The sequence below is a fragment of the Gorilla gorilla genome, chromosome 3 (assembly GCF_029281585.2).
Source record: "Gorilla gorilla gorilla isolate KB3781 chromosome 3, NHGRI_mGorGor1-v2.1_pri, whole genome shotgun sequence".
Classification (NCBI taxonomy): domain Eukaryota; kingdom Metazoa; phylum Chordata; class Mammalia; order Primates; family Hominidae; genus Gorilla; species Gorilla gorilla.
In genome coordinates this window covers 163,027,537-163,051,498 of record NC_073227.2, presented here as the reverse complement: position 1 = coordinate 163,051,498, position 23,962 = coordinate 163,027,537, and the positions used below count along the sequence as shown (strand labels likewise).

At 37.7% G+C, this 23,962-nt stretch overlaps 1 protein-coding gene across 8 annotated transcripts in view; it reads left to right on the top strand.

Moving 5' to 3' along the window:
* Nucleotides 1-23,962, top strand: part of INPP4B (inositol polyphosphate-4-phosphatase type II B) — an 809,117-nt gene that overhangs the window by 573,310 nt on the left and 211,845 nt on the right. For all 8 annotated transcript variants that reach the window (XR_008679096.2, XM_055384744.2, XM_019025935.4 and 5 more), the window contains one exon: nucleotides 4,000-4,072. Coding sequence is in view for 7 of the 8 variants with exons in the window: in XM_055384744.2 (XP_055240719.1) it covers nucleotides 4,000-4,072 (73 nt within the window). In the remaining variant the exon portion in view is untranslated. The remainder of the gene's footprint in view (nucleotides 1-3,999; nucleotides 4,073-23,962) is intronic.

Sequence of the window (23,962 nt, the reverse complement as noted above, 5' to 3'; positions counted from 1 at the left end):
GTAGAAAGAAAAAATTACAAGAGAAATACTAAAATTGTCTTTTTTCAAAACTAGCATAGTAGATGAATGTTGCATTATGTATCCAAAACATTTTTTGTTTTATTGGAGTCATCTTTGACTACTTTCTGCCTCTCGCAAACTCACAGTTAGTATGTCAGCAAATCCTGTTGACTGCACCTTTTAACTGAAACCAGAATTTAACAACTTTTGGCCCTTTCACTGCTACCAATGTTGTCTATCACCTGGATGTTTACAGTAATGACTTAAAAGTCTCCCTGATTTTTTCCTTTTCTCTCCCTGATCTGCCACCACATGTCACTATATCAGTCTATTTTCAACAGAGCAACAAAGTGATCCTATTTAAATGAAACTTAGGACATGTCTTTCCTCTCACAGCTTCTCAACTCTCTGAAAGTATAAACTCAAAGCCCTTCAGTGACCAAACACAGTCTTACAGGAGTCTCCCCGTCCCAACCCCGGGAACTTCATTACTTCTTTGACCTCCTCCCCAGCTCCTCATTTTTGCTCACTACAGTCCAGTCACATTGTCTTCCTTGTTGTTCCTGAACATTTCAGGTACATTGCCAGCTCAAGGCCCCTGCACTTAGTTTTCCCACCTACCTTTGAAGTGTTTTCCCTAGGTAATTTTGTGGTTCACTTATTTCCTTCTGGTCTTTATGCAGAAATGTCACCTCCTCACTGAAGCCTTTCCTGCAACCCTATCTAAGATTGCAGTGTCTACCTCAAAGCTTTCTATCTCCTTTGTCTGCATTATTTTTGTGATTAGTACTTGTCATTGTTCAATGTCATATACATATATATATGTGTGTATATATATATATATACATATATATGTATATATATATATACATATATATGTATATATATATATGTATATATATATATATATATATATATATAACGAATTTATCTCATTTGTGGTCTATTTTCCTCACTAGTATTAAACTTCATGAGACAAAACTATTTGTCTATTTTCGTTCCCTCCTTTATCCCCAGTGCCTGAAACAGTCTAACTCAGAAATAAATGAATAAATAAAGTCAATTTTACTTTAAAGAAGTAAAGAAGTAAAGCTAAAAATTATCCCATAGAAGAGAGAATATGTGGCTGCGTGTAACTCCATAACAATTGGTGGATCAATAAATAAGATGGCATGTAGTGAAGAGTGTAGGACTGTGGAAGAAAAATAAAGAAACTTACAGAACAACTTTTGAAGTAGTCAAAGACAATGCTATTAGAGAAAGGATAAGTAGGAACCAAATAATCAGATCAGGTGAAAAATGAGAAAACCCAATAAGTAACAGCCAAAAGGATTGCTTGAGACAGGAAAAGTCCTCCCATTGAGCACAGCCCTTCTTTGCCTGCAGCAGAGATGATCAGCTTCCTGTCAGGATTAAAGCATTGTTAGGAACATCCTCCAGTGAGGCACCAGAGAGGCTTAGTTTAGTTCACCCCTGCCTTGCCTCTTCTATTAGTTTAAGATCTGTGTTGTATTGGAATGCAGCATAGCACAAGTGACCAAAGGGACTGTAATTTCTACAAAACGAAAGAAAATGTCTTACTTATTTATGATACCAGCAAAAATAGTGTAAGTGGAATACAAATACATCCCCTTCTGAAAACCTTCTGCTTTTCTCAGGCCATGTTGCTCCTGCTCTTTGAAGTACTGTTTTCATTGTAGTTTATCAGCAGTGCTCAGAGGAAAGGTGGAGTCTTTGAGTGGCTAGTGACCAGTCTCAGAAGGTCTTATCCCTTTATTTCCTCCAAATATAAAATTGAAAATATTATAATCAGCCTTAACTTATAGAGAATATTGGTAGGCAAATAATCATCATTCGTTCATCAAAAATATCACCTACTAAGTTCTAAGCATTCTACTAGGTTCTGGGGATTCAGCAATGAACCAGAGAGACACAGTGGTACCTTCAGGGGAAGTAAACAATTAACATAACAGGTAATATATTATTGATTGGTGCTATATGCTGTACAGAAAAAAAAAAGATAGCATAAAAGGAATAGATGGTGCTTAGGCATGGTTGTTTATACTAGATGTTGGTTAAGGAAAGATTCACTGATAATGTGATGTTTGAGCTGAAACTTTCAGGAAATAAGGGAGTGAGATGGGGATATATGTCAGGAATAACAATTCTAGGTAGCATCAATAGCAAGAGCAAAGGCCCCAAGGTGGCAGCATGCTTTTTGTGTTGAAAGAGCAGCAAATAGGCCAGTGTGACTGGAACTAAGGGGTCGAGGAGTAGTGGTTGGAGTTGAGGGCCGAGATTCATGGGGCAGGGAGAAATAGATTGTGTACTCCCCTGTAAGCCATAAGACTCTGAGCTAAATAAGTAGTTATTATTCATTATAGAGTAGAACACTGATATGATGAATATAACGTTGATGAAAATTATTTTAACAGCCCTGTATATGCTAAAATAATTAGAGGAAATATTGAGAATAGGAAAAATTAGAATTTTATGTATTTCTAGTATCATTGAACATCATTCTAGTGATTTAGGAAGTGCATTTCCAAAATTGCTGTGGATTAGAGGAAGTGCACCTCTGACTTCGGGGTGGTCAGAAATGCGATTTAGAGAACATCAAATTTTAAGAGCTATTTTCAATCATTCATTCTTTCAGTCAACTAGGACCTCAATAAAGAAATTATGAAAGCACTATTGTACCCCATCAAAAAATTCACTGAGTAATGTGATGAATGTTATGATTGTGGAATAAGCAGTAGACTATAAGAAAACAGAAAGTAACATTTAAATCAGTGTTTTGAATTCTTTGTCTTCCTCAAAATGTTTGAGGAACGTATACATTCCATTGTTAAAAGTGACTTCAGTGTACATGATTCTTAAAGAGGGCCAGTGCCTGGGGAAGGAGAGGTGGAGGGAGACAGAACAGTGGGGAAATAGCTCAAGCAAGGCTGATAGAGCCTTGGAGAAGCTTGTCTGAGGCCTCAGAGCCCCTTGAGCAGAGCCATGCAAAACTTACAGAAGGATGGCTGGTTCCCTTAGACCTCGTCACCAAAAGAACTTTCTGCAATTTTTGTGTGTATGTTTGCTTTCTTCTGTTTGCATTTACTTGTTTATATTGGGTATATTTACTCTAAAAATTCACTCTCCTCTTCCCTGTCCCCACTCCCACCCCCATATTTTTTTCTAAAGATAAAAGGAAACTCATTTGAAGACACAAATGCTTGAGTCTGCCTGTGTGAAAATAGATTTCGTCCAACTCCTGGGTCCAGAAGAATTTTGTTTCCTCTTTCCATTACAGTTTCATAGGAAGCTGAGGGAGAGTACCACATTTAGTGAGGAATTGTTTTGGACATTCTCTCCCATCGTGGTTCATTCACTAGGAACATGTCCATGGGCTCTTCTGTATCTCTTCTCTCTTTCTGTTGAGAAACTGACAGTACTGTAAAGGTCAGGAGCTTCATCAATTCATTATGGATTCCAGAGATCAGCTTATTTATAAATGATCCTCATACTTTTTGAGCAAGTGCTCGCATTGTTTTGCTGGAGGCAAAATAATCTTTTGCCCTATATAACTAGTGGCGTCAACATATTTTGTGTTTTATTTAAAGTTGCAATTACTTAAACTCTAGAAAATAATTTGCTTTCTATTGATCTGAAATTAGCTCAGGTGAAAGAAATACAAAATGATTCAGCTTGTCAAATATGATTTACTGTGCTAGGAACATATCTCTAGTATGTTGGGGATAATCATTTTTCTCATTTTAATTTTTTCCCTGAGTACCCTCTACAATTATCTAATATAAGCATATTATGTATACATTTAAGTAAATCACAAGTTAAACACTTTGTAGTAAAGATAGAGCTAGAAATAGTTTTTAAAAAGTATTTTATTCAAAACTTTTTGAAACCATGTACATAGCCTTATGTTTTGCAAATAAAATAATATCATTCCTTATTTTGATTGTTTTCAATTTTTTTTTTTTTTACATTTTTTCCTAGTGTGCCCTGGTATGTGAATGTACAGCCCCGGAAAGTGTGAGCGGAAAAGATAACTTACCTTTTTTGAATTCAGGTATGTAACGCAGTTTTAAATACTTAGTTTCATGCAAAAATGAATTTTAATTTTGTGTAAAATCAACACTGAACCAGCATTCTCACAGTTGTTTTTGAAGCTTAGTAAATACACTGGGAAATCATAAGGGGCCAGCAGAATGGGGGGAGATTGTACAATTCCACAGGAAAGATAAATGTACTAGCTATATTGCAAAACAAATATGGTCAGCCAGGCGCGGTGGCTCACGTCCGTAATCCCAGCACTTTGGGAGGCCGAGGCAGGTGGATCATGAGGTCAAGAGATTGAGACCATCCTGGCTGACATGGTGAAACCCCGTCTCTACTAAAAATACCAAAAATTAGCTGGGCATGGTGGCCCGTGCCTGTAGTCCCAGCAATTCTGAAGGCTGAGGCAAGAGAATTGCTTGAACCCGAGGGGCGGAGGTTGCAGGGAGCCGAGATCGCGCCACTGCACTCCAGCTTGGAGACAGAGTGATACTCCATCTCAAAAAACAAACGAACAAAAAACAAATATCATGTGCTGCATAATGACATTTGATCAATGCCAACTACATATATGACAGTGGTCTTATAAGATTATAACACACCTAAAATATTTCTATTGCCTAGTAACATCTTGATGATCCTGACCCCGTGTGGACCTAGGCTAAGTTGTGTGTTTTTGTCTCAGTTTTTAACAAAAATATTTAAAAAGTAAAAAAAAAAAAAAAAAAAAAAAAATTAAAAAGTAAAAATAAGAAAAAGTTATAGAATAAGGAAACAAGAAAAAATACTTTTGTATAGCTGTACAATGTATTTGTGTTTTCAGCTAAATGTTTTAAAAGTGTCAAAAAGTTAAGAAAATTTAAAAGTGTATAAAGTAAAAAAGTTACAGTAATCCTAGGTTAATTTATTATTATTATTATTTTATAATTTTTTTCTTGATTTGATTTTAGTTTTATAACAATATAAACAATTTATTACAATTATAACAATTTTTTCCTCATTGGCCTGTTTTTAATCCTGTACCTAGAAAGAGTACAAAATACACACTTAAAAAATTGAAATTCAACACTTACCCACGCCCCCTTCTCCATCTCTTCTACCCCTCTTGTTGATTGTGGTATCTGATTTTTTTTTCTTTTTTTGAATTTATTTATTATTATTATACTTTAAGTTTTAGGGTACATGTGCACAACATGCAGGTTAGTTACATATGTATACATGTGCCATTCCGGTGCACTGCACCCACTAAGTCGTCATCTAGCATTAGGTATATCTCCCAATGCTATCCCTCCCCCCTCCCCCCACCCCACAACAGTCCCCAGAGTGTGATGTTCCCCTTCCTGTGTCCCTGTGATCTCATTGTTCAATTCCCAACTATGAGTGAGAATATACGGTGTTTGGTTTTTTGTTCTTGCGATAGTTTACTGAGAATGATGATTTCCAATTTCATGCATGTCCCTACAAAGGACATGAACTCATCATTTGTTATGGCTGCATAGTATTCCATGGTGTATATGTGCCACATTTTCTTAATCCAGTCTATCATTGTTGGACATTTGGGTTGGTTCCAAGTCTTTGCTATTGTGAATAATGCCACAATAAATATACGTGTGCATGTGTCTTTATAGCAGCATGATTTATAGTCGTTTGGGTATATACCCAGTAATGGGATGGCTGGGTCAAATGGTGTTTCTAGTTCTAGATCCCTGAGGAATCGCCACACTGACTTCCACAATGATTGAACTAGTTTACAGTCCCACCAACAGTGTAAAAGTGTTCCTATTTCTCCACATCCTCTCCAACACCTGTTGTATCCTGACTTTTTAATGATTGCCATTCTAACTGGTGTGAGATGGTATCTCATTGTGGTTTTGATTTGCATTTCTCTGATGACCAGTGATGGTGAGCATTTTTTCATGTGTTTTTTGGCTGCATAAATGTCTTCTTTTGAGAAGTGTCTGTTCATATCCTTCGCCCACTTTTTGATGGGGTTGTTTTTTCTTTCTTGTAAATTTGTTTGAGTTCATTGTAGATTCTGGATATTAGCCCTTTGTCAGATGAGTAGGTTGCGAAAATTTTCTCCCATGTTGTAGGTTGCCTGTTCACTCTGATGGTAGTTTCTTTTGCTGTGCAGGAGCTCTTTAGTTTAATTAGATCCCATTTGTCAATTTTGGCTTTTGTTGCCATTGCTTTTGGTGTTTTAGACATGAAGTCCTTGCCCATGCCTATGTCCTGAATGGTAATGCCTAGGTTTTCTTCTAGGGTTTTTATGGTTTTAGCTCTAACGTTTCAGTCTTTAATCCATCTTGAATTGATTTTTGTATAAGATGTAAGGAAGGGATCCAGTTTCAGCTTTCTACATGTGGCTAGCCAGTTTTCCCAGCACCATTTATTAAATAGGGAATCCTTTCCCCATTGCTTGTTTTTCTCAGGTTTGTCAAAGATCAGATAGTTGTAGATTTGTGGCATTATTTCTGAGGGCTCTGTTCTGTTCCATTGATCTATATCTCTGTTTTGGTACCAGTACCATGCTGTTTTGGTTACTGTAGCCTTGTAGTATAGTTTGAAGTCAGGTAGTGTGATGCCTCCAGCTTTGTTCTTTTGGCTTAGGATTGACTTGGCGATGCGGGCTCTTTTTTGGTTCCATATGAACTTTAAAGTAGTTTTTTCCAATTCTGTGAAGAAAGTCATTGGTAGCTTGATGGGGATGGCATTGAATCTGTAAATTACCTTGGGCAGTATGGCCATTTTCACGATATTGATTCTTCCTACCCATGAGCATAGAATGTTCTTCTATTTGTTTGTATCCTCTTTTATTTCATCGAGCAGTGCTTTGTAGTTCTCCTTGAAGAGATCCTTCACATCCCTTGTAAGATGGATTCCTAGGTATTTGATTCTCTTTGAAGCAATTGTGAATGGGAGTTCACTCATGATTTGGCTCTCTGTTTGACTGTTATTGGTGTATAAGAATGCCTGTGATTTTTCTACATTGATTTTGTATCCTGAGACTTTGCTGAAGTTGCTTATCAGCTTAAGGAGATTTTGGGCTGAGACCATGGGGTTTTCTAGATATACACTCATGTCGTCTGCAAACAGGGACAATTTGACTTCCTCTTTTCCTAATTGAATACCCTTTATTTCCTTCTCCTGCCTAATTGCCCTGGCCAGAACTTCCAACACTATGTTGAATAGGAGTGGTGAGAGAGGGCATCCCTGTCTTGTGCCAGTTTTCAAAGGGAATGCTTCCAGTTTTTGCCCATTCAGTATGATATTGGCTGTGGGTTTGTCATAGATAGCTCTTATTATTTTGAGATACGTCCCATCAATACCTAATTTATTGAGAGTTTTTAGCATGAAGCGTTGTTGAATTTTGTCAAAGGCCTTTTCTGCATCTATTGAGATAATCATGTGGTTTTTGTCTTTGGTTCTGTTTATATGCTGGATTACATTTATTGATTTGCGTATATTGAACCAGCCTTCCATCCCAGGGATGAAGCCCACTTGATCATGCTGGATAAGCTTTTTGATGTGCTGCTGGATTCGGTTTGCCAGTATTTTATTGAGGATTTTTGCGTCAATGTTCATCAAGGATACTGGTCTAAAATTCTCTTTTTTGGTTGTGTCTCTGCCCAGCTTTGGTATCAGGATGATGCTCGCCTCATAAAATGAGTTAGGGAGGATTCCCTCTTTTTCTATTGATTGGAATAGTTTCAGAAGGAATGGTACCAGTTCCTCCTTGTACCTCTGGTAGAATTTGGCTGTGAATCCATCTGGTCCTGGACTCTTTTTGTTTGGTAAGCTATTGATTATTGCCACAATTTCAGATCCTGTTATTGGTCTATTCAGAGATTCAACTTCTTCCTGGTTTAGTCTTGGGAGAGTGTATGTGTCGAGGAATTTATCCATTTCTTCTAGATTTTCTGGTTTATTTGCTTAGAGGTGTTTGTAGTATTCTCTGATGGTAGTTTGTATTTCTGTGGGATCGGTGGTGATATCCCCTTTATCATTTTTTATTGCGTCTATTTGATTCTTCTCTCTTTTTTTCTTTATTAGTCTTGCTAGCGGTCTATCAATTTTGTTGATCCTTTCAAAAAACCAGCTCCTGGATTCATTCATTTTTTGAAGGGTTTTTTGTGTCTCTATTTCCTTCAGTTCTGCTCTGATTTTAGTTATTTCTTGCCCTCTGCTAGCTTTTGAATGTGTTTGCTCTTGCTTTTCTAGTTCTTTTCATTGTGATGTTAGGGTGTCGATTTTAGATCTTTCCTGCTTTCTCTTGTGGGCATTTAGTGCTATAAATTTCCCTCTACACACTGCTTTGAATGCGTCCCAGAGATTCTGGTATGTTGTGTCTTTGTTCTTGTTGGTTTCAAAGAACATCTTTATCTCTGCCTTCATTTTGTTATGTACTCACTAGTCATTCAGGAGCAGGTTGTTCAGTTTCCATGTAGTTGAGCAGTTTTGAGTGAGATTCTTAATCCTGAGTTCTAGTTTGATTGCACTGTGGTCTGAGAGACAGTTTATTATAATTTCTGTTCTTTTACATTTGGTGAGGAGAGCTTTACTTCCAAGTATGTGGTCAATTTTGGAATAGGTGTGGTGTGGTGCTGAAAAAAATGTATATTCTGTTGATTTGGGGTGGAGAGTTCTGTAGATGTCTATTAGGTCCGCTTGGTGCAGAGCTGAGTTCAATTCCTGGGTATCCTTGTTGACTTTCTGTCTCGTTGATCTGTCTAATGTTGACAGTGGGGAGTTAAAGTCTCCCATTATTAATGTGTGGGAGTCTAAGTCTCTTTGTAGGTCACTCAGAACTTGCTTTATGAATCTGGGTGCTCCTGTATTGGGTGCATATATATTTAGGATAGTTAGCTCCTCTTGTTGAATTGATCCCTTTACCGTTATGTAATGGCCTTCTTTGTCGCTTTAGATCTTTGTTGGTTTAAAGTCTGTTTTATCAGAGACTAGGATTGCAACCCCTGCCTTTTTTTGTTTTCCATTTGCTTGGTAGATCTTCCTCCATCCTTTTATTTTGAGCCTATGTGTGTCTCTGCACGTGAGATGGGTTTCCTGAATACAGCACACTGATGGGTCTTGACTCTTTATCCAATTTGCCAGTCTGTGTCTTTTAATTGGAGCATTTAGTCCATTTACATTTAAAGTTAATATTGTTATGTGTGAATTTGATCCTGTCATTATGATGTTAACTGGTTATTTTGCTCGTTAGTTGATGCAGTTTCTTCCTAGTCTTGATGGTCTTTACATTTTGGCATGATTTTGCGGCGGCTGGTACCGGTTGTTCCTTTCCATGTTTAGTGCTTCCTTCAGGAGCTCTTTTAGGGCAGGCCTGGTGGTGACAGAATCTCTCAGCATTTGCTTATCTGTAAAGTATTTTATTTCTCCTTCACTTATGAAGCTTAGTTTGGCTGGATATGAAATTCTGGGTTGAAAATTCTTTTCTTTAAGAATGTTGAATATTGGCCCCCACTCTCTTCTGGCTTGTAGAGTTTCTGCCGAGAGATCCGCTGTTAGTCTGATGGGCTTCCCTTTGATGGTAACCCGACCTTTCTCTCTGGCTGCCCTTAACATTTTTTCCTTCATTTCCACTTTGGTGAATCTGACAATTATGTGTCTGGGAGTTGCTCTTCTCGAGGAGTATTTTTGTGGCGTTCTCTGTATGTCCTGAATCTGAATCTTGGCCTGCCTTGCTAGATTGGGGAAGTTCTCCTGGATAATATCCTGCAGAGTGTTTTCCAACTTGGTTCCATTCTCCCCGTCACTTTCAGGTACACCAGTCAGACGTAGATTTGGTATTTTCACATAGTCCCGTATTTCTCAGAGGCTTTGCTTGTTTCTTTTTATTCTTTTTTCTCTAAACTTCCCCTCTCGCTTCATTTCATTCATTTCATCTTCCATCGCTGATACCCTTTCTTCCAGTTGATTGCGTCGGCTCGTGAGGCTTCTGCATTCTTCACGTAGTTCTCGAGCCTTGGTGTTCAGCTCCATCAGCTCCTTTAAGCACTTCTCTTTATTGGTTATTCTAGTTATACATTCTTCTAAATTTTTTTCAAAGTTTTCAACTTCTTTGCCTTTGGTTTGAATGTCCTCCCGTAGCTTGGAGTAATTTGATCGTCTGAAGCCTTCTTCTCTCAGCTCGTCAAAGTCATTCTCTGTCCAGCTTTGTTCCGTTGCTGGTGAGGAACTGCGTTCCTTTGGAGGAGGAGAGGTGCTCTGCTTTTTAGAGTTTCCACTTTTTCTGCTCTGCTTTTTCCCCATCTTTGTGGTTTTATCTACTTTTGGTCTTTGATGATGGTGACATAGAGAAGGGTTTTTGGTGTGGATGTCCTTTCTGTTTGTTAGTTTTCCTTCTAACAGACAGGACCCTCAGCTGCAGGTCTGTTGGAGTACTGTCCGTGTGAGGTGTCAGTCTGCCCCTGCTGGGTGGTGCCTCCCAGTTAGGCTGCTCGGGGGTCAGGGATTAGGGACCCACTTGAGGAGGCAGTCTGCCCGTTCTCAGATCTCCAGCTGCGTGCTGGGAGAACCACTGCTCTCTTCAAAGCTGTCAGACAGGGACATTTAAGTCTGCAGAGGTTACTGCTGTCTTTTTGTTTGTCTGTGCCCTGCCCCCAGAGGTGGAGCCTACAGAGGCAGGCAGGCCTCCTTGAGCTGTGGTGGGCTCCACCGAGTTCGAGCTTCCTGGCTGCTTTGTTTACCTAAGCAAGCCTGGGCAATGGCGGGTGCCCCTCCCCCAGCCTCGCTGCCACCTTGCAGTTTGATCTCAGACTGCTGTGCTAGCAGTCAGCCAAACTCCATGGGCATAGGACCCTCCGAGCCAGGTGCGGGATGTAATCTCCTGGTGCACCGTTTTTTAAGCCCGTCGGAAAAGCGCAGTGTTAGGGTGGGAGTGACCCGATTTTCCAGGTGCTGTCTGTCACCCCTTTCTTTGACTAGGAAAGGGAACTCCCTGACCCCTTGCACTTCCCGAGTGAGGCAATGCCTCGCCCTGCTTCGGCTCGCGCATGGTGCGCGCACCCACTGACCTGCGCCCACTCTCTGGCACTCCCTAGTGAGATGAACCCGGTACCTCAGATGGAAATGCAGAAATCACCCATCTTCTGCGTCGCTCACACTGGGAGCTGTAGACCGGAGCTGTTCCTATTCGGCCATCTTGGCTCCTCTGTCAATTTATTATTGAAGAAAGAACGATTTTAAAAATGTTGTAGCCTATGCATACACTGTTTACCAAGTCTACGGTAGTATATGGTAATGTTCTAGGCCTTCACATTCACCCACCACTCACTCACTGACTCATCCAGAGCAACTTCTTCTAGCCCTGAAGGCTTCTTTCATGGTAAATGCCCTTTACAGGTGTACCAGTTTTAATCTTTTATACCATATTTTTACTGTACCTTTTCTATGTTTAGATATGTTTAGGTACATAAATACTTACCACTGTGGTACGGTTACCTACTTATTTATGCACAGTAACATACTATACAGATTGTAGCCTAGGAGCAATAGGCGATACCGTGGAGCATAGGTGTGTAGTAGGCTCTACCATCTAGGTATCTGTAAGTGTACTCTATGATGTTTGCACCATGACGAAATTGCCTAATGACTACTTTCTCAGAACATAACCCCTTGTTAAACTACACATGACTATAAATTTCTTTTAGCCATTGGATCATGTATTATCCAAAACAAGAAACACTAGAAGACAGTGTGAAGCTCTTGTTTAGTTTGACTTCCTAATTATATAACTCATAAAGCTGTTAAAACAATAGATATATGGATTCAGTAGGAAAACTTAATAATCACATTTGTACATTCTTGGGTATGTAGGTGTGTACTGCATTATTCACATAATACGTTTGCATTTCAGCAAGGTATTAAACTGTATACTAAATGTATTTATGAATAAAATTGAGACATATAGTACTGTTAAAATATATGTGATAATATGAATATGTAAAATTATGGAACCAATTTTTAAATGATAATGTAAATTAAATGACCGTTAGTAAATAATGACTACTATAGTGACAGGCAATATGCTAATACCTTATATACCTTGTCTTAGATAATCCTCTGACATGTGCTATGAGGAAGGTACTATCATTATCCATATTTCACAAATGAGGAAGTCTTCAAGATCACCTATGCAGCAAACAATGGGTCCAGAATTTAAACCCACTTTGATTCCAAGGCCTTTGCTCATAAGCAATAGGCTGTGGTATTACTAAGAAGGCATTAATCAACAAATTGGTGTCACAGTAAAATACTTTACTCTTTTTTCTAGCCCTGCCATGTTGTACATTTAAGCAGTAACATAGCATGATAATCAGGTTAATGAATAATACACAACTTCAGCAGCTTACAAATACATAACCCCTAAATGATTAGCAGTTTTCTCTTGCAAGAGGCAGCCAACAATAGGGAATGGGGAAGGAGAGGCATCCCTTTGGCTCTGTTTATACACATAGATAAACAAAATACAATTTAGTTGAGCAATATGTTTAAAAACATCAAGTCCACTTACACAGAATGAAGAATTAACCCAAGGAAGAACAGGTGTTTCTCAACCTACAGCCAAATGAGATGGGATTTTTCTTATTTTTAGTGAAAGATATAATATTGTGGGGTATGTACTAAATAGCGTTTTGAAGGGTCTACCCAGGCAGCTATTAATAAATCAACCATACATCCTAAAAGCATCTGAGTTATTAGTGCTCTTAAAATATTTAAAGTATTATCAAAGGGTCCTCCTCACATTTGTTTTTCACCTGAAAGTTGACTAAACCTTTAGTTATTTACTTTAATATGCTCATAAACCATAATTTTTGTCATTCATTAAATGCTAATTTTTAAAAATAAATTTGAGTGGGATATTAAGTTCATGTTAAATACAGCTTGATTCAGGTTATCGCCAAAATCATCTATACTATAATTATAAGACAAATTTTAATGACTGACTTATGTGAACCCCGTAACTTTTTTATATACACACAAAAAAGTGGCATTTTGTGATACTTATTGGTTAAGTATAAATTTCAAGGAGAAAGAGAAACATTACTTTAAAATCAAGCAAACATATTACTTATGGAAGAAGAGACACAGAGATCATATTGAAAAATAGATCTTTACCTCTCCATAGTTGTGCCATAAACTCTGTAAGGCATAAGTCTTGGAAGCCATACTAATTCAGATTACCAGGGTATTTGTTTGTTACATATAAATTGTAATATGACAAAAACTACTGACATAAAATTGATAGGAACAGCTACATTCTGCAATTTAAATATACTTTGTGGAGTGAAAGATGATTAATTATTGCTTTTTTCCTTTTATGGAGGTGACAGTTTGGTGGTGGCAGTCCACTTAGTTCTGAATATATTTCTAAATGTCTGTAGTCCAGTCAACCTGGAGGACCACCCAGAACCTAGGATATTTGCCACAGATATTTTCTTGGAGTCATCTTTTATCAGGGGAAGATGAGACTAAATGAAAGTCAAATGTTATGAAGACTGGATTTTTTAAAACCTTATAAAAATACAACTAAGAGCTATTCATAAAATGTTTCTGTTCAAAATATAAAGGTGCATTGTGCAGATATAGAATATGTATATGACTTTGGCCTGTGTACTTTAATCTTTTGTTCTATTTTTTTATCTATCTAAATTCAGCAACTTTGAAATTAATCCATTCTATACCCATGTGGTATTTCTTTAATCTGTAGGCAAAGTAAGCTATTGACATTCTTCTCAAGTCTTTGTATTAATGTCTTAAATGGAGCTTTTCAGTCTCCAGTGAGTTATGAAGTACTTACTGAGTGGGAGAGAATGTCATATCTTATATCAGTTCGTCACTATTCTATTTACATCTCTAGAGATTTTGGTATAAATCAGGAAGTTCACTTATCTGTTGTAAAACTAAGAAGAAAAACACTTTCCCCTAAGGCCTCACCCTTTTCATGCCCTTGCAAGTTGAATGTGTATGTTGGGAATCTGGGGAATTTAGGGTGGAAGGAGAGAGAGAATAAGGAAGAGGTGGGACAGAATTTACAATTCTATAAGAAAGATATATAAGTACCTTAATTACATGGAAATACAAACAAGGCACACTAGAAGACACAGTATGTAATAAACATGTGAAGCTCTTACTTAGTTTGACTTTCTACCAATATAACTCATAAAATTAAGTTGTTAAAAAGCAGACTTATCTCTAATTATTTGCTTATTTGTTTAAGTAAAATAGTACTACGAAAACTTTATTTTCTATTGGAGGTGAGGTGGAAATGGGAGTAGGGGAAGTGAATCTTGACCTTATAGAAGGGGAGATGGTAGGTCTTTCACATAGTCATGGAGTTTGGTGCCTAAGTCACACCAACTGAGGCACCTTGTTTGCAGCACAGCAACGATAAATGGACTCTGGTAGTATTAATACAAGAGCACTGGATGCACTGACAGAAGAAATGATTTTAAAGCCTAGGTTTTTCAACCAGCAGTTTCATCCTGAAAGACAGTTCAGCTTCTTTGCCTTTCAATTATTTTAAAATGACCAAATTAACCTAAAGAGTTTTTGACTTCCTTTTTGGCTCTCAAATGTTTGAAGTTGATGTCGCATAGGTTAGCGTTTGCATTGTTCTCCTTCCTTTTAGAAACACTTCATGAAAGTATTCATTTTCATCAGTTTTTTATGGAGGAATATTTGGCATTTATAGTTTTCTTTCTCTGAGGTTATTATTTACAGTTAAAGAGTCTGACCAGTGATAGAACATTAAAAAAAGTTTTAAAGGCAATTCTGTGTAAATTTCTTAATTCTCTCTTTTTTTGGTAAAATTATTATATAATTCTACAGGGTACTTCAGCCCATAGACCCTCAAATTACCATGCCAAATCTAAGAAGCTAGTAGACCCTGTCAGAAAGTTTCCCATTATGGTCCCATTTAGAGTGAGTTTCCCCCACTCAGCAAGCATTAGATGTGATACAGTATTTTTGTATACCTAACAACCATGATTTCCATGACTGTATGAGTTGGAATCCAAACAAAGATGAGGAGACTGTGCTGCTATTAGTCATAAATATGTGCAGTTCGCCCTCCTATGTGGAGAACTTACTGGTATTTGTACATCTTGCTTCACAGCTTTGATTCTTTTTCACCAAATAGGGTTAAACCACCTACTATTGTTGTTTTGAAGAAGATACTAGATTGTAAGCTACTTAGGAGGAAGGAACATTGCTTTTTGATTTGCAGTCTATATCATTTTATGTTAACAATGTCTGGGCACTTAAATGTTATAAATTGAATTCTTCATTATTTAGCATCTACCCTCTCCCATTGATCTAGAAATCTCCAATCAGTTGGAATTTGGTAAACAATTTATTGGTAAAAAAAAAATTCATTATAAGGAATAAAAATTTCCAGTCCTGCTGAATGTGCCCCTGAGATTTCAAGAGAACCAAGCAAGAGAGTTGATTTCTCCACATGGCCCTTTAAATAATGGTGACTCCTAAGCCTAAATACATACACATACACACACACACACACACACACACACACACACACATACACACACACACACATACAGAGAGTGAGAGAGAAATCCCAGCACTTTGGGAGGCTAAAGTGGACAGATCACCTGAGGTCAGAAGTTCAAGACCAGTCTGGCCAACATGGTGAAACCCCGTCTCTACTAAAAATACAAAAAATTAGCTGGGTGTGGTAATGGGCACCTGTAATCCCAGCTACTCGGGAGGCTGAGGCAGGAGAATCACTTGAACCCGGGAGGCGGAGGTTGCAGTGAGCCGAGATCATGCCACTGGACTCCAGCCTGTGCAACAACAGTGAAACTCCATCTCAAAAAAAAAAAAAAAACAAAAAGAGAGAGAGAAACACAGAGACAGAGAGAGACAGAGGGAACGGAGGGGGAGGAACGGGTGCTTTTCTTTCTTAAATCTCATGGGGAAAAGGCTTCAAAAATTGATAGTCTTTGAGTCTGGATATAGATGCAATCCATTCACTGATACCCTCTTAAAGGGAAAAATGCACAGAGCTAACCTGATCTTGGGATGGGGGTGGTCAGCAACCAGTGAAGCATCATTCTGGTGATGTACAATATAAACATATCCTGGGAGTGGAAGGTGCCTAGAGTAGATGGGAGCACAGGAGCCTGGAGGGCAGGGGCAGGAGGGGTGATGCCTTCTTTCCCTCCTGAGCACACAGAGGCTCTTCCATACAAGAATACAATAATGCTTGTTAAATGGTAAACAACAGGTGTATCTTATCTGAACTTATACTTCAGATAACAGAAAACTCAATTATTTTTCTTTCTTTGAGAAAGATTTTCAAATATAATTATTTAAGTTTGGAATAAAATAATTTATTACTTTCCTTAAGTCTCATTAAAAATTTTGTACTGCCTCTGACTAAAGGAGAGAGAGACACAAAAAACCCTTCCAAAAGTCAATGAATCCAGGAGCTGGTTTTTTGAAAAGATTAACAAAATAGATGGACCACTAGCCAGACTAATAAAGAAAAAAAGAGAGAAGAATCAAATAGGCACAATAAAAATGATAAAGGGGGGATCACCACTGATCCCACAGAAATACAAACTACCATCAGAGAATACTGTAAATACCACTATGCAAATAAACTAGAAGATCTAAAAGAAACGGATAAATTCCTGGGCACATACACCCTCCCAAGACTAAACCAGAAGGGTTGAATCCCTGAATAGATCAATAACAAGTTTTGAAATTGAGGCAGTAATTAACAGCCTACCAACCAAAAAAAGACCAGGATCAGTCTGATTCATAGCCAAATTCTACCAGAGATACAAGGAGGAGCTGATACCATTCCTTCTGAAACTATTCCAAACAATAGAAAAAGAGGACTCCTCCCTAACTCATTTTATGAGGCCAGCATCATCCTGATACAAAAACCTGGCAGAGACACAACAAAAAAAGGACATTTCAGGCCAATATCCCTGATGAATATCGATGCGAAAATCCTCAATAAAATGCTGGAAAACTGAATCCAGCAGCATATCAAAAAGCTTATCCACCACGGTCAAGTCAGCTCCATCCTTGGGATGCGAGGCTGGTTCAACATACACAAACCAATAAACATAATCACATAAAGAGAACCAATGACAAAAAACACATGATTATCACAATAGATGCAGAGAAGGCCTTTGACAAAATTCACCCCTTCATGCCAAAAACTCTCAATAAAGTAGGTATTGATGGAACATATTTCAAAATAATAGGAGCTGTTTATGACAAACCCACAGCCAATATCATACTGAATGGGCAAAAGCTGGAAGCATTCCCTTTGAAAACTGGCACAAGTCAAGGATGCCCTCTCTCACCCCTCCTATTCAACATAGTAATGGAATTTCTGGCCAGGGCAATCAGGCAAGAGAAGGAAATAAAGGGTATTCAAATAGGAAGAGAGGAAGTCAAATTGTCTCTGTCTGCAGATGACATGATTCTATATTTAGAAAACCCCATTGACTTAGCCCCAAATCTCCTTAAGCTGATAAGCAACTTCAGCAAAGTCTCAGAATACAAAATCAATGTGCAAAAATCACAAGCATTCCTATACACCAATAATAGACAAACAGAGAGCCAAATCATGAGTGAACTCCTATTCACAATTGCTACAAAGAGAATAAAATACCTAGGAATACACTTTACAAGGGATATGAAGGACCTCTGCAAGGAGAACTACAAAACACTGCTGAAGGAAATAAGAAAGGACACAAACAAATGGAAAAACATTTTATGTTCATGGATAGGAAGAATTAATATCATGAAAGTGGCTATACTGCCCAAAGTAATTTGTAGATTCAATGCTATCCCCATGAAGTTACCATTGACTTTCTTCACAGAAATAGAAAAAACTACTTTAAATTTCATATGGAACAAAAAGAAAAAATAGCCCATATAGCAAAGGCAATCCTAAGCAAAAAGAACAAAGCTGGAGGCATCATGCTACCTGACTTCAAACTATACTCCAAGGCTACAGTAATCAAAACAGCATGGTACTGGTACCAAAACATATATATATATATATATATATGTGTGTGTGTATACATACACACACATATATAATATATGTGTGTGTGTATACATACACACACATATATATATGTGTATACATACACACACATATATGTGTGTATACATACACACATATATATGTGTATACATACACACATATATATGTGTATACATACACACATATATATGTGTGTATACATACACACATATATATGTGTGTATACTTACACACATATATATGTGTGTATACATACACACATATATATATATACACATATACATATATATGAACAGAACAGAGGCCTCAGAAATAACGCCACACATCTAGAACCATCTGATCTTTGACAAACCTGACACAAACAAGCAAAGACGAGCAGGTACCATTCCTTCTGGAACTATTGCAAACAACAGAAAAAGAGGGACTCCTCCATAACTCATTTTATGAGGCCAGCATCATCCTGATACAAAAACCTGGCCGAGACACAACAAAAAAAGAAAATTTCAGGCCAATATCCCTGATGAACATCGATGCGAAAATCCTCAATAAAATACTGGCAATGGGGAAAGGATTCCCTATTTAATAAATGTGTTGTGAAAACTGGCTAGCCGTATGTAGAAAACTGAAACTGGACCTCTTCCTTACAACTTATTCAAAAAGTTAACTCAAGATGGATTAAATACTTAAACATAAGACCTAAAACCATAAAAACCTTGGAAGGAAATCTAGGCAATACCATTCAGGACATAGGCATGGGCAAAGACTTCATGACTAAAACACCAAAAGCAATGGGAACCAAAGCCAAAATTGACAAATGGGATCTAATTAAAGAGCTTCTGCACACAAAAGAAACTATCATCAGCGTGAACAGGCAACCTAAAGAATGGGATAAAATTTTTGCAATCTATTCATCTGACAAAGGGCCAATATCCAGAATCTACAAGGAACTTAAAACAAATTTACAAGAAAAAAAACCCATCCATAAGTGGGCAAAGAATATGAACAGACACTTCTGAAAAGAAGACATTTATGTGGCCCACAGGCATATGAAAAAAAACTCATCATCACTGGTCATTAGAGAAATGTAAATCAAAATCACAATGAGATACCATCTCATGCCAGTTAGAATGGCAATCATTAAAAAGTTAGGAAACAGATGCTGGAGAGGATGTGGAGAAATAGGAATGCTTTTACACTGTTGGTAGGAGTGTAAGTTAGTTCAACCATTGTAGAAGACAGTGTGGAGATTCCTTAAGGATCTAGAACCAGAAATACCATTTGACCCAGCAATCCCATTATTGAGTATATACCCAAAGGATTATAAATCATTCTACTTTAAAGACACATGCACACCTATGTTTATTGCAGCACTGTTCACAATAGCAAAGACTTGGAATCAACCCAAATGCCCATCAATGATAGACTGGATAAAGAAAATGTGGGCTGGGCGTGGTGGCTCACACCTGTAATCCCAGCACTTTGGGAGGCTGAGGTGGGTGTATCATGAGGTCAGGAGTTCAAGACCATCCTGGCTAACACAGTGAAACCCTGCCTCTACTAAAAATACAAAAATATAATTAGCCGGGCATGATGGTGGGCTCCTGTAGTCCCAGCTACTCGGGAGGCTGAGGCAGGAGAATGACGTGAACCTAGGAGGCGGAGCTTGCAGTGAGCCGAGATCGCACCACTGCACTCCAGAGTGGGGAAGAGAGCAAGACTCTGTCTCAAAAAAAAAAAAAAAAAAAAGGCACATATACACCATGGAATACCATGTAGCCATAAAAAAAGATGAGTTCATGTCCTTTGCAGGGACATCGATGAAGCTGGAAACCATTATTCTCAGCAAACTAACACAGGGACGGAAAACCAAACACCGCATGTTCTCACTCGTAAGTGGGAGTTGAACAGTGAGAACACATGGACAGAGGGAGGGAAACATCACACACTGGGACCTGTCAGGGGGTGGGGGGGCTAAGGGAGGGATAGCATTAAGAGAAATACCTAATGTAGATGACTTGTTGATGGGTGCAGCAAACCACCATGGAACGTATATAGCTATGTATCAAACCTGCACGTTCTGCACATGTATCCCAGAACTTAAAGTATAATAATAAATAATAATAATAATAATAATAAAGTTTGTTCTACCTCATGTAGCACCATAGATTTTAATTGACTTTCACAATACCACACAATTGAGCTAAATATTGAGATAACTTTCTCCTCATTACCACCCCCATCCAAAGCAATGCATGATTCAGAATATTTTAAGATTCTCAAAACTAGTTCCTGCTATACTCATTTTGAGTCCTGATGAATTCCAGCCAAAAGCAAATGCCAAGTTTTTCCGTTTTTCCTTTCATTAATGTGTTACTAAATTCACTACCTTGTCAAATATCAGATGATATTCATTTTATAATAACAAAAATATATTTTCTCCTTGTGATTTAAATGGATGTTGCCTCAGTGTTTGTAAGTCTCTGGTATGTAAAATTTAGGGCCATCTTGGCTTATAACATTGGCCCTTGATCCTTTTCACTTCCTCCCTAGATTTATTTGTCCTTTGCTGTTTTAACAAACGTGATGCAATCCACTGGTTTTGCTCTATTGAAATTTCCATATGTTTTCATTACTGTGTGCTAATACAGGATTTAACTTAAGATGTTAAGTAGCTTCAAATGGAAGAGTAAACTTGACTATCTAATAATGAATAGAAGCTTCTCTTAGATGACTTTAAATGCTTCAACTATCTTTCCTAAGTCCATTTATCTCCTCCTCTTCCTCCTTTAGGTAAACTAGGAGAAAAACAATATAGGCAAAACAGTGATAATAGTAAAAAAGTTTACATTTTGTGGAAGAACATAAAGGGGTCTTTCAGTTATGGTTAATCTTTTCCCTGATTCTGATCCCTGTGCTCTCTCTTGCATTGGGGCTTTTAATTATGCTCTTCCCTCTTGCATTTTCCCCTCTTAATTTCCACAATTGGTTGTGTACCTGCTCTCTTCATGAGGAGAGTAATGACGAGAAACATCTGAGTTGCCAGATTTAAGGCTCACTTCTGTGGAATGTTTATATTTACTGGACATTATGGGAAGTGCAGGAGGAAAAAAAGAGAACAAGAAAAACCACACAGCTCTCTCCACCATTCCCCCAACACATAAAGCTCATATTCCCCTGGGAGACATGGACCACTAAACAGACTACTGTAGTACAGTTGGTAAGAACCAAGATAGAGATGGGGCTGTGATGTAAAAAGGAGAGACATCTATATAGGGAGGGAGGTAGTAGAAACTGAAGAAGGCTTCCTGGAGGAGGCGATAGCTGAGCTAAGTTTATAGGATGATTACATGTGGTTAGGAAAGTGGGGGGTTCCTGTGATTTGCATGGAATGCCTTGACCAGAGGCATACTGGCAAGAAACAACTTGATGAGTAGAATAGAGTATGGGTTGTCTTGGTTTTTTCAGCATGAAATAGAAGCTAGCTTCTAGCTTTACAAGTTGTATCCTTCACTCACTGAAACAGAATGAACAGAACTAAGGCCAGTCCTTTTTCTAACCACCCAAGATCTCAAATCCAAATTCTACAGAAGAAATTCACCAATTGTCACCAACTGCAGACAAATAATACGTTTGTGTTTTATTATGACATCTGCAATAGTTTTTCTTATTTTTGGCCAAGAGCTTGTGGGTTTGGCTGGATTCAGGGTATCTGTTTGCTGTATTTTCTGAGCTCCTCTCATGTTTTTCTTACCCTCACTTTTCTGAAGCCATGCTAAGGATAGTGTTTTTGTAACATTTCTGTTTAGATTTCTCAGTGCTCATCTGATCTTTAAAAGAGCCAAGTTTCATTTATTATGTATTTAAGATATCTTCAAATACAAATGAGGATGTGTCAGTGTCTAATTGGATTACAGACTTATCCTTAGAAAGTATAATGTAGCTTTTGGAGAATAGGCAATATAGATACATTTAGCTGAATAGTTAATTAAACAACTACATAATTAAAACTATGGAATGAATAGATTCTCTACAAGAATCTGCAGTGTAGTAAAATAATGAATGTACGGCCTGAAGCCAATCAAGTTGGATTCATTTAAATATGCTGCTTCTATCGTGAACTGGAAGCAAGAAAGTGTGTGAAGATAATTACAGATTAGCTTCCTCTGGAGAAACATATAAACGATAACCTGGTGAAATAAATGTTTGAGCTTTTTGATTATCCCCTGGACCCTGAATCTGTATTTCCAAAATTTCTTGTCCAGCCAACCCACTGATATTCCTAGCATACCTTTGTTTACAGAAACAGCAAAGAGAAGGCCATCCCTATGATATCTCTTTGATTTATCTTTTCTGCCCCAAGGTTACTTGAGCAACAGTCTTTTCTATCTGTGTTGGCTTTGTTGAACATTTCCTTGGCATCCTTACTTTGGATAATTTAGAACTGCAGCAGTTTGGCTTCACAATTACTGAATCCCATGAAAAAGCAGGTGACATGCTACCTTGTTAAATGTCCCTATTACAATCTGGGAGAAACAATATAGAAATTTGAGTTGTGCTGCAATTTCAAAGGAAAGAAAAATCTGCCGTTTACTTTCCTTCTATGTGTTCATCTCAAGGGGTGGATCTCAAGGGGTGGACCTCAAGGGGAATGTGTCAATCAAGATCTGGACTAGTTTAGAACTTTACTCACATTGTCATCACAATACAATGATATGGTCCAAAATATCTCAACTACTTTTCTTTTGATATAATCGGTCACATGATATTTTTAGCAATTGTATGGCAAAAGCAGTAAAAAAATGAAGATGAGAATACACACAGGGCTCTCTTTAAAAAGAACTTATAGTAGGTATTACATAGTTATTGAGATAAGCCTATTGTATGGATAGCAAGCCATCTCCTGCATGAATAAATACTTGCCACCAGTGGAGAGCCAGAGATGAAAGTCATTCACACAGTTATTTGCTTATTTCCACAGCTGGAGTGTGTGTGAGCAGAGTGTGTATGCTATAGAGAAGAATCTTTTTTTTAAAAGTTGACAAAACATTCATCTTTTGTGGTGCATTGTTCAATATTCGATACATGAGTACCGTGCCTTTCTTTTATGTGCGATAACAAAACCTCCCCACCATCAGACCATCAAGAATTTTGAGTTGAGAACATTTTATTTGCTTTTTTTGTAACCAGTGCAACAAATTTGCATGGTATTTAAAGTTCAGACCCAATTTCTTTATTTAAAAAATAATACTCTGTTATACTGTATTTTATGATACATAGGAGGTATTCTTGCATCAGACATGATAGGTGTTTAATAAGCAAAACTGCTGGGTCAAACTGGGTTGCAAAGTAGATTCCATTATATCTACATTGAGATAATGATAAAGATATGCAATTTAGTACTAATGTTTGGAGTATGAGTCTCAAAAGATCAGAACCCATAACATAAAAGTTAAATAGGCAACATCACTGGCAATTTTTTGCATGATTAAATTGCCTGGTTTTTAAATTGTTACAAGTATTTTCTTTATAAATAGCAGCATTCCTAGAGAGTCCTTGGATGATGTGTACCTGGTAGTTACAGGAGAGTTCTGGAGTTCATTAATCAAACCACCCTTGATTTCTGTTTAATCTATCTCAACAAAGGTTTATATTCAGAGTGCATTGAAGAGTCTTAGAATGGAAACAATAAGGCCAGGCGTGGTGGCTTGCACCTGTAATCTCAGCATTTTGAGAGACAGAAATGGGCGGATAGCTTGAGCCCAGGAGTTTGGAGTTTAAGACCAGCCTGGGTAACAATGGTGAAACCCTGTCTTTACAAAAAAAAAAAAAAGAAAAAAAATTGGCATG